We start from the raw sequence: 12,210 nt of genomic DNA, 5'->3' as shown, positions 1-12,210 counted from the left end.
TTGATGTACAACATAAAAAGAAGCGGCTCCAACATGGACCCCTGTGGAACACCACTGGTAACCGGCAGCCAACCAGAATAGGATCCATTTATTCCCACTCTCTGTTTCCTGCCAATCAGTCAACGCTCTATCCACGTATGTAACTTTCCTGTAATTCCATGGGCTCTTATCTTGTTAAGCAGCCTCATGTGCGGCACCTTGTCAAAGGCCTTCTGAAAATCCAAATACACAACATCCACTGCATCTCCCATGTCTAGCCTACTGGTAATTTCCTCAAAAAATTGCAATAGGTTTGTCAGACAGGATTTTCCTTTAAGGAAACCATGCTGAGTTCTGCCTATCTTGTCATATGCCTCCAGGTACTCCATAACCTCATCCTTGCCAATTGCCTCCAACAACTTCCCAACCACCAATATGAAGCTAACAGGTTTACAATGTCCTTTTTGCTTCCTTGCCCCCTTCTTAAATAGCAGAGTGACATTTGTAATCTTCCAGTCCTCCAGAACCATGTCAGAATATATTGACTTTTGAAAGATCATTGCTAATGCCTCCACAATCTCCACAACTACTTCCTTCAGAACATGAGGGTGCATTCCATCTGGTCCGGGAGATTTATCTACCCTTGGACTATTCAGCTTCCTGAGTACTTTCTCTGTTGTAATTGCGACTGCGCACACTTCTCTTCCCTGACACCCTTGAGTGTCTGGTATACTGCTGATGTCTTCCTCAGTGAAGACTGATGCAAAATACTCATTCAGTTCCTCTGCCACCTCCTTATTTCCCATTACAATTTCTCCAACATCATTTTCTATCGGTCCTATATCTACTCTCTCCTGTCTTTTACTCTTTATATACTTGAAATATTTGCTAGCTTCCTTTCATAGTTCATCTTTTCCCTCTTAATGACCTTCTTAGTTTCCTTTTGTAAGCTTTTAAAAACTTCCCAATCCTCTGTCTTCCCACTAATTTTTGCTTCCTTGTATGCCCTCTCCTTTAACTTTGGCTTTGACTTCTCTTGTCAGCCACGGTTGCATCCTTTCTTCATTCAAAAATTTCTTCTTTTTTGGAATATGTCTGTCTTGCACCTTCCTCACTTCTCGCATAAACTCCAGCCACTGCTGCTCTGCCGTCCTTCCTGCTAGTGTCCCTTTCCAGTCAACTTTGGCCAGTTCCTCTCTCATGCCACTGTAATTTCCTTTACTCCACTGAAATACTGTAGAAAGTATTTGCTGAAACTGGACAGGGTTTAAAGGAGGTTCACGAAAATGTTTCCAGGCCTGAATGGCTTGTCATATGAAAAGCATTTGATGGCTCTAGGCCTTTATTCGCTGGAATTTAGAAGAACCAGGGGTGGCTTCATTGAAAACTATTGAATGTGAAAGACCTTGATAGAGTGGAAGTGGAGAGGATGTTTCCTATGGTGGGAGAGTCTAAAACCAGAGGACACAGCCTCAGAATAGAGGAGTGTCCTTTCTTTGGCTAGTGAGTGGTTTATCTGTGGAATTCTTTGCCACAGGCAGATGTGGAGGCCAAGTCTTTATGAATATTTTTGGCAGAGTTTGACAGATTGGTGATTGTTTAGGGCATGAAGGGACATGGGGAAGGCAGGAGTTTGGGGCTGAGAGGAGAAATGGATTAGCCATGGTGAAATGATGGAGCAACCTTGATGGGTCAAATAGTCTAATTTTGCTGATTATTGACTTCAAGAGGGGAAAACTGGAGGTCCACGAGCCAGTCCTCATCAGAGGATCAGAGTTGGAAAGATCAGAAAATTTAAATTCTTCAGTATTATTATTTGGGAGGACCTGTCCTGCGTCCAGTATGTAAGTGCAAATATGAAGAAGCACTGCATCACCTCTATTTCCTTAGATGTATGCAAAGATTTGATATGGCATCAAAATCCTTGATAAACTTCTATAGGTGTTGGTGGAGAGTATATTAATTGGTTGCAATACAGCCTGGTATGGAAACACTAAGACCCTTGAACAGAAAATCCTTCAAAAAGTAATGGATACATTGAGGTCCATCACAGGTAAAACCCTCCCCACCATTGAGCACATCTACACGGAGCGATGTCACAAGAAAACAACATTCATCATTAAGGACCAAACCACCCAGGGTATGCTCTCTTCTCACTGCTGCCATCAGGAAGAAGGTACAGGAGCCTCAGGGTCCACACTACTGGGTTCAGGAACAGTTATTATTCCTTAACTTTCAGACTCTTAAACCAGTGGGGATAATTTCACTTGCCCCATTACAGAACTGTTCCCACAACCTATGAACTTGATATTTGTTGCTTATTTATTATTACGTATTTTTTTCTTTGTATTTACAGTTTGTTGTCTTATGGACCCTGGTTGTTTGTCCTGTCCTGTTGTGTGTGATCTTTCATTGATTCTATTATGGTTCTTGGATTTACAGAGTATACCCATAAGAAAACGAATCTTAGGGTTGTATATGTTTTTTTGATAATAAACTTACTTGAAGTTTGAACCTCTGTCCACACCAGGACATCCCAAAATACACACAATAAATGAAATACTTTGGAATATTGATACTTGTTTAAACACAAGTAGTACCTGATACAAGAATACAATACAAGTGCCAGACACAAGAATCTGGAAAAACTGGCAATTGCTTCCCAGTTCTTTCAAACATAGTGTCCATGAGATGTGTTGTTCATTTGAGAGTGAAGCCAATAACCTCATCATCACAGAATGGAAAAAAAATTGGTCATTTTCAGACTGGTGGACAGCTGCAGGGACTCTGGCAGTTGAGAGTCTACATTAATGGTTTGTGTGGAGGAAAGATTTGTCAATGGAGGGAAAGGAGAGGGTTTATCCTGTGTAATGTATCCTAGTATACAAAGCTGGGTGATTGTATAGGTTGTGAGAGGTTGTAGGTAGGATATAGGAAGGGTAAATGAATGGGGCAGGACAAGGTAGGTGGAATATAATGTCGAAAAATGTATGGTCATCCAGTTTTGGAGAAAAAAATTAGAAAGGCATAGTATACTAAAATGATCTTTCTCTGCTGGACAAGGAGTGAGCTGCTGACATGAAGCAGTCAGTTCCACTCATACCCTGACACCAGTGTTTTTTATAAAGTGCTTTGTACATTCCTCCTCACAACAGCAATCATGAGTTCTGAGAGTCCCTCACACCACCAGCCACTGTTTTGACCAACTGAGTCAACAATTGTATGCTAGAATTGGGCTGAGTCGATGCTAACCCCCATCAGCCACTGCTTTAACCAGCTGAGTCAACAATTGTATGCTGGTGTTTGGCTGTGCCTCTGGGTACTGGTGTGATGCACATACGTACCATGCAAATCCTGAGTAATCCATACGTTTTGGAACCTGTAAGCAAAGAACAAACTATCACAGACTGCATTCTGGGAGATCAGTCATCAAAAGTACATTGAGAGAATTCCCAGCTCTTTATATTGTCAGGAATGTTGGGATTTGTATCAGAGTTTTGAGTATGAAGAGCAGACATTACTTGAAAACAACACAAGAGCCCTGTTGGACCACATCTGGTAGACTGGGAGCAGCTCTGGAACACAGGAATATACACCTGGAGCACCAGGATCAGCTGGGAACTATACCTGGAATACAGGGAGATCTTTGGGTCTCACAGCTGGAGCATCAGGACCAGCTGGGAACTATACCTGGAACCCGGAGATCTTTGGGTCTCACAGCTGGAGCATCAGGACCAGCTGGGAACTATACCTGGAACCCGGAGATCTTTGGGTCTCACAGCTGGAGCATCAGGACCAGCTGGGAACTATACCTGGAACACAGGGAGATCTCAGGGTCTCACAGCTGGAATACAAGGAGATCACAGGGAAGCACAGCTGGAACACAGGGAGATAGAGTCATAGAAAAGCACAGCACAGAAACAGGCCCTTCAGCTCATCTAGTCTATGCTGAACAGCATGTCTAATCCAATTTACTACCTCATCTTGAATACTGAGCGACTGAACCTTCTTGACCAACCTACCATGCGGGACTTTGTCAAATGCCTTGCTATTATCCATGTAGACAACATCACAGCTTAACCTTCATCAACTTTCCTGGCAACTTCCTTGAAACACTCTATAAGATTGGTTAGACATGACCTGACACACATGAGGCTATGCTGACTTTCCTTAATCAGTTCATCTCTATCCAAATAGTTATATATCCAGTCTGTCAGAATGCCTTCCAATAACTTCCCCACTATGGACATCAGGCTCACTGGCCTATAATTTTTAGTTTATTTTTAGAGCCATTCTTGAATAGCAGAACCACATTGGCTATCCTCCAATCTTCCGGTTACCTCACCAGTCACTAAGATCTCTGTGACTCACAGCTGGAGCATCAGGATCAGCTGGGAACTCACCAGGAACACAGGGAGATCTCTGTGACTCACAGCTGGAGCACAGAACCAGCTGGGACTGCACCTGGAATACAGTGAGTTCTCTGGGAATCACAACTGGAACTCTAGGAGCAATTGGGACTACACAAGGATCACAGGGAGATTTCTGGGAATCACGCCTGGAATATGGCTCCAGAGACTACAGTTCAATCCTGACTTCTAATGCTGTCTGGATGGAGTTAGCACATTTTTGCCGCAGAGTTTACCCTAGTATATCGCATCCAAAGATGATAAGATAGTGCTATAGCATGGTGAGATATTACAAGCCATACTCTGCAGACCTGCTCACTTACCATGTGGAATTGCTCTGGGTACTTCCGATTCCTTCCACATCCCAAAGGTATGTGGTTTCAGTATAAATGATCCTAGAGTGGCAGTAAACTTGGGGGAAAATTTATGAGGATGTGAGTAAAAATGGAATTAGTGTAAATTTAGACACGAGAGACAGCAGGTGCTCGAATCTGAGGAAATAAACAAAACTGCTGTAACAATTTAATTGGTTGAGCAGCATCTGTAGGGCAAGAGGATTTATTGATGGAGGTAGAGGAGTTATCGATGGAGAGAGAGGGAGAGGATTTATCGATAGAGGGAGGGGATATATCTGCAGAGAGAGAGGAGAGGATTTATCCAGGAGGGGAGAGGACTTAACAACGGAGGGAGAAGATTTATCGAGCAGAGAGGATTTATGTATGGAGAGGAGAGGATTTATTAATTGGGTGGAGAAGATTTATCGAGCAGAGAGGATTTATGCATGGAGAGGAGAGGATTTATTAATTGGGTGGAGAAGATTTATCGGTGGGGGGGGCGAGAGGAAAGAAGTTATCAATGTTTCGGTTTGAAACCCTGCATCTTTTCTTTGTGGAGATGCTGGATTGTCAATATGAAGAAGAGAAGTGGAGTGGTTGGAGAGTATTCTGAGGTGGTTGGTGGACTGAGGAATGGGGTTGACGTGTGAGATAAGACAGGCAGATTTTGTCAGGTAGGGGAGGTGAGTTTGATTGAGTTGGAAACATGGCAAATGAATGATCAATAGAGGGGTGAGAGGGGTGGGAGATGGAGGGGGAGATGGAGATAGAGAGAGAGAATGGAAGATACAAGACATGTTGCAAGGTTGTAGGAGGGTTATGTGAAGATGGGAGACCTACTGGAAGGAGATAAGCAGGAACACAGAAACTATGCTCAATTCTCGCAAGTAAAAGAGGTCAGAGCAGAGAGGTGAAGGTAGGTTGTTACCGGATAGGGGGCTGGAGACTGACCTGTGTGTGAAGGGGAGTTAAAATGGGTGATGGAGTCTGAGGAGACAGTGGATAAGAGACAAATATGGGAAGGTGAGAGTGAATGAATAAGAGTAATTACTGCAGATGTTCAATGGTGTGCACCAAGTCCATGGGCCAAAGTGCCTGTATTCACATAGCACCATGGGTGACATTGCTGGTGAGACAGAGAAATGAAAGTACCAGCACTCCCTGGAACTCACTGACTGCTGCATATCAAACGTACCTCACAGGATAGAGCAATGTAGACATTGTGAAGGCATTACACCTCCATTCCCCATGAAGAAGACCTCAAAGCCCTCTGCTACTTTCTGGATAATAGACCTCACCAGATCCCCACCACCACTACCCTCCTCCAGTTGGCAGAACTGGTTCTGACACTCAATAACTTCTCTTTTGGCTCTTCCCACTTTCTTCAGACCAAGGGTGTAGCTGTGGGAACTCACATGGGCCCTAGCTATGCCTGCCTCTTTGTTGGTTATGTGGAACTCCAAACCTATTCTGGTACTGCTCCCCAACTTTTCCTTCGGTACATTGACGACTACATTGGTGCTGCTTCCTGCACCCATGCTGAGCTCGTTAATTTCATCGACTTTACTTCTAACTTCCACCCAGCCCTCAAGTTCACTTGGTCTATCTCGGACACTTTCTCCCCTTTCTCGATTTCTCAGTCCCCATCTCTGGAGACAGACTGTCCATTGACATCTTCTACAAGCCCACTGACTCTCGTGACTACCTCAACTATACCTCTTCCCACCCCGCCACATGGAAAAATGCCATTCCCTATTCCCAGTTCCTCCATCTCCGCCGCATCTGCTCCCAGGATGAGGCTTTCCGTTCCAGGACATCTTAAATGTCCTCTTTCTTTAAGGATCGTGGTTTCCCTTCTGCTGTCATCAATGATGCCCTCACCCACATCTCCTCCATTTCCCACACTTCGGTTCTCACCCCATCCTCCCGCAACCACAACAGGGACAGAGTTCCCCTTGTCCTCACCTACCACCCCACCAGCCTCCGGATCCAGCATGTTATCCTCTGCAACTTCCACCACCTTCAACAGGATCCCACCACTAAGCACATCTTTCCCTCTCCACCCCTCTCCGCTTTCCACAAGGATCGGTCCCTCCGCGATCGATCGGAGGGACACACGTCCCTCCCCACGGATCTCCCACCTGGCACTTATCCCTGTAAGCGCAAGTGCTACACCTGTCCCTACACCTCCTCTCTTGCCACCGTTCAGGGCCCCAGACAGTACTTCCAGGTGAGGCAACACTTCACTTGTGAGTCTGTTGGGGTCATCTATTGCATCCGGTGTTCCTGGTGCGGCCTCCTCTACATCAGTGAAACCCCATGCAGATTGGGGGACCGCTTCGTCGAGCACCTCCGCTCCGTCCGTCACAACAGACAGAATCTCCCTGTAGCCACCCACTTCAATTCTGCTTCCCACTCCTATTCAGATATGTCCATACGTGGCCACCTCTACTGCCATGATGAGGCTAAACTCAGGTTGGAGGAGCAACATCACGTATACCGTCTAGGTAGTCTCCAGCCCCTTGGTATGAACATAGAATTCTCCAACTTCTGGTAATTCCCTCCCCCTCCCCTCCTCTATCCCTATGTCACTCTGCCCCCTCCCCCAGCTGCCTACCACCTCCCTCTTGGTTCCGCCTCCTTCTACTATCCATTGTGTTTTCTCGTATTCTTTCTTCACCTTTCCTGCCTATCACCTCCCTGCTTCCCTTCCCCCACCCCTTTATCTTTCCCCTTACTGGTTTTTCACCTGGAACTTACCAGCCTTCTCCTTCCCACCCTCCCCCCACCTTCTTTATAGGGCCTCTGCCCCCTCCCTCTTCAGTCCTGACAAAGGGTTCCGGCCCGAACTGTCAACCGATCTTTTCCATGGATGCTGCCCGACCTGCTGAGTTCCTCCAGCTTGTTGTGAGTGTTGTGAAGGCAAAGGGTGTTTTTCAGTTGGGTATTTAATTAGTTTGGTGGTTCCTTAAGGGTGGTAGTGGGGATAAGCTCCCACTACCTATTAAATGCTCCCAATGACACGCATCTCAAATAGCCTCTGACAACCAAGTCCAGCTCCTGGCCTTCGTGTGAGGCTTAGCTACTAAACCCAGAGGAACTGGTTCTACTGCCAAGAGAAGGGGCAAAGGCGGATTACTGGTGCCTTAAAGCCAGTCACTCTAGACAAGGGGCTCATCAGCTGTGGTTGGTAGCTCATTTAGAAGAAGGAAAACTCTGATCTCAAACCTCCACTACCTTGCGGCTACACCCACTCAAGGGGAAGCCTTCGGATGCTGTCTGACAACTTTGAAGTTGCTGGTGCCACACTCTATCAGTCTCTCCCATTCCTTTGGGTTCATCAGATGCATTGCAAGGGGTAGCCTGCTACATGGGCAACAGCTTGCACTAGAACATAGAACATAGAAATCTACTGCACAGTACAGGCCCTTTGGCCCACAATGTTGTGCCGACCATGCCAGCTACTCTAGAAACTGCCTAGAGTTTCCCTAGCACGTAGCCTTCTAATTTTCTAAGCACTGCCCAGGCTTGTGTATCCCCACAGCTAAGAGACAACATTCATGGTCGACCCCGAATCATGGAGGCCTCACTCACTAATTAGTTTGGCACAGCATTAAGGGCCTGTGCTGAATGTTCTATATGTGTGTTCTCCGTGGATTAGGTTTACTTACACAGGGCAAGGGCTTGACGCAGTCACGGGGGAAGAAGCCCATCTCCCTCGTTGTCAGGTTTCGACCCTTGAACAGAAACAGAGTGTGTGTTACATCACTGCCAGGCACTGCCCCACTCAGCCCCAAGGGATGACCCAGAGTCGTGGGTATATTGCCATTTAATTGGGACATATCAGGACCAGAACGTTTTGGCTCAATTAAGTGACTGTCCCAATTATCTGAAGTTTCAAGGAAATAGTCAAAAAAGTATAAAAAAAAGTGAGTAACAAAATATGCATTTAAATCAGATGCAGAAACATTAGACTGCTACCAATATTACTACGGTACTACAAACCATGTATTAGTTTCTAATAGTTATCAATAGAGGAATACATACAGTGTACTCTACCGTGTTCTTTTGATCACTGTAAATGAACAAAATCAGCACAGACACCTAGTACAGATAATGGATTGCCATCATTGCCTTTCTGCATGAAGTAGTATTATAATCCTACAATAAACTTCCTGGCATCCTGTATAGTCAGTAGTTCAGGTTCAGTTGTGTCACCCTCATCAATTCCTCATCTTCATAAATCATTGCCGCCCCCCCCTCCACCTTGGTGTTTTGATACAATATTTTTGACGATTGCATCTCCCAAATCTTCATTCTCATTGTAACATGCAAGATGATTGTCGATACCTTCATTCAATGTAGTTCCTAACTTGTTGAAGTTGTGAAATCATTTCATTTTCACTCTCAGCTGTTTCTGGCATTTCCAGACCTGAATGCTTCAAACTACAGTCAGCAAAACAGTTCTGAATTGCCTTGCTGCTTAGTTCTTGCCAACAATCACTAACTCACGGTACTGTCTGTAAAAAGTTAACCCTTGTACTAACTTTGTTAGCTGTTGAAGAGGATAATCATAGTCATAGAGAAGTACAGCACAGAAACAGGCTTTTCAGCCCATCTAGTCCATGCAAAACCAATTAAACTACCTATTCCAATCGACCTGCTCTGGGAACATAGCCCTCCCTATCCCTACTATCCATATACCTATCCAAAGTTCCCTTAAATTTTGAAATTGAGCTTGCATCGACTTGTGCTGGCTGCTCATCCGACACTCTCACACCCTCTGAGTGAAGGAGTTTCCCCTCATGTTCCCCTTAAACTTCTCACCTTCACCCTTAATCAATAACCTTTGGTTGTAGTCCCACTCAACATCTGTGGGAAAAAACTGCTTGCATTTACCCTATCTATACCACTCATAATTTTGTATACCTCTATCAAATCTCCTGTCAGTGTTCTAAAGAATACAGTCCTAACCTATTCCATTATTCCTTATAACACAGGTCCTCCAAACCCAACAACATCCTTGTAAATTTTCTCTGCTCAACCTTTTTTACATCTTTCCTGTACATAGGTGACCAAAACTGCACCCAATACTTCAAATTAGGCCCCACTGTCTTATACAACTTTAACATAACATCCCATCTTCTGTACTCGAAGCATTGATTTTTGAAGGCCAATATCCCTGTGGTGTCAGTTTCAACAAATTATGGACCTGTATTCCCAGATCCATTTGTTCTACACACTCCTCAGTGCTCTACTGTTTATTGTGTAAGAGCTACCCTGGTTGGTCCTACCACAGAATCAAACCGCGCACTTGTCTGCATCAAATTCCATCTGCTATTTTTCAGCCCACTTTTTCAGCTGATTCTCTGCTAGCCATGATAGCCCTCCTCTCTGTCCACTACACCCCCAGTCTTGGTGTCATCCGCAAATTTTTTGATCCAGTTAACCACATTATCATTGAGATCGTTGATACAGATGACAAACAACAAAGGACCCAGCACCGATCCCTGTGGCACACCACTTGTTAAAGGCTACTGCATCCTGAATACTGAGCGACTGAACTTTCTTGACCAACCTCCCGTGCAGAACCTCGGCAAATCCCTTACTAAAGTCCATGTAGACAACATCCTCAGCCTTGCCTTCATCCTTGTAACTTCCTTGAAAAACTCGATAAGATTCTTTAGACATGACCTACCATGCACAAAACCATGCTGACTATCCTTAATCAGTCCATATCTATCCAAATACTTATATATCTGTTCCATTAGGATATTTTCAAATCACCTTCCCGCAACTAATGTCAAACTCAGCAGCATATAATTTCCTGTTTTCTGTTTAGAGCCTTCTTTAAGCAGCAGAACAACATTGACTATCCTCCAAACCTCTGGCATCTTTTCTGTTGCTAAGGCTGTTTCAAGTATCTCTGCTAAGGTCCCAGCAATTTTTGCACTTGTCTCCCATAGGGTCCGAGGGAACACCTTGTCAGGCCTTGGGGATTTATCCACCCTGTTTTGCCTCAGGTTAGCAAACACCTCCTCCTCTGTAACCTTTACAGGGTGCATGAAGTTGATGCTGCTTTGCCTCACTTCTATAGACTCTGTATCTGTCTCCCAAGTAAATACAGCTACAAAAGATAACTTAAGATCTCCCTCATCTGTTTTGGATCCGTACATAGATTACCATTCTGGTCTTCCAGTGAACCAATTTTGTACCTTGCAATCCCTCTGCTCTTAACATATCTGCAGAATCCCTTAGGATTCTTGTTAAGCCTTGTCTGCTAGAACAACTTCATGCCTTCTTTTAGTCTTCCTAATTTTTTCTTAAGAATTCACTTGCATCTTTCTACTCCATAAGCACCTCATCTGTTCCTACCTGCCTATACTTGCTATGCACCTCCTTTTTTTTCTTAACTAGGTCCTCAATATCTCTTGAAAACCAAGGCTCCTTATGCTTGTTATCTTTACCTTTTATTCTGACAGGCACATATAAGCTTTCTACCCTCAAAATATCTTTTTTGAAGGCCTCCCACTTTCCAAGTATACCTTTGCTAAAAACAGGCTGTCCCAATCCACATTTGCCAGATCATTTCTGATACCATCAAAACTGGCTTTTTTCCAATTTAGAATTGATTAGTGCGAGACCAATTGATTCAAAGAGAGAGAGAGAGAACTTTGCACAAGTTGGGGAGAAGAGTTTAAAAAAGGAGCATTTCGCAGGGCTTGGCATATTAATGGCAGACCAATCGATTTGTGATTCATTAGCAGGAGTAAATAAAAATAAGGCAGGGTCAAAGCAGAGCAGCCATTGTGTGAGTGGACCAGTGTAGGAGTTTGAACTTGAGGCTTTGGCAAAGAGGCACAGGTAAGTAGCACAGAAGGCTTTTGTAGTGGTTAAATAAAAAGTCATTAAATTACAGCTGATTAAATAAAGTAGGGATGATGCAGGACCAGGTGATGTGCATAGCTGCATGATGTGGGAGCTGGTGGACCCCACTGTGGTTCCTGGTGACCACATCTGCAGCAAGCGTTGGCTGCTCGAGGAAATCAGACTCAAAGTTGATGACCTGGAATCTGAGGTTCAAACACTGCGGCACATCAGGGAGTGGGAGAGTTACCTGGATTCTCTGTTTCAGGTGGTAATCACACCATTAGATTAGCTGCCTCAAATCCGGTCTGTGGTCCGGGACAAGAGGGTGTGACTGTGAGTGAGGCGGGTAGTGGGATTCAAGAGAAGATGCTGGAGGAGCCTCAGCCCTTGATCTTGTCCAGCAGGTCTGAGATTCTTGCTCCCTGGGTGGATGAGAGTGAGGGCTATAGGAAGGATGAGCAACCTAACTGTGATGCTACTTCAGGGAGTGATTGAAGAGAGAAGAGAAATGTAGTGGTAATTGGGGATAGTACAGTCAGGGGAATAGACAGAGTTTTCTGTTGCAAGGATAGAGCATCCCGAAGGCTGTGTTACCTGCCTGGTGCCTGGGTTGGGGA

The 12,210-nt window shown here is 44.7% G+C and overlaps 1 protein-coding gene across 3 annotated transcripts in view; it reads right to left on the bottom strand.

Annotated features, from left to right (window-relative positions):
• The window catches only part of LOC134355083 (guanine nucleotide exchange factor VAV3), a 398,893-nt gene that overhangs the window by 49,259 nt on the left and 337,424 nt on the right, over nucleotides 1-12,210 (bottom strand). For all 3 annotated transcript variants that reach the window (XM_063064827.1, XM_063064829.1, XM_063064828.1), the window contains 2 exons: nucleotides 8,395-8,460; nucleotides 3,324-3,358 (listed from right to left, as the gene is read on the bottom strand). In XM_063064827.1, coding sequence (XP_062920897.1) covers nucleotides 3,324-3,358; nucleotides 8,395-8,460 — 101 coding nt within the window. The remainder of the gene's footprint in view (nucleotides 1-3,323; nucleotides 3,359-8,394; nucleotides 8,461-12,210) is intronic.

This window comes from Mobula hypostoma, chromosome 12 (assembly GCF_963921235.1).
Source record: "Mobula hypostoma chromosome 12, sMobHyp1.1, whole genome shotgun sequence".
Taxonomy (NCBI): domain Eukaryota; kingdom Metazoa; phylum Chordata; class Chondrichthyes; order Myliobatiformes; family Myliobatidae; genus Mobula; species Mobula hypostoma.
The sequence above is the reverse complement of the archived record's forward strand: the minus strand, read 5'-3'. Positions and strand labels throughout refer to the sequence as shown.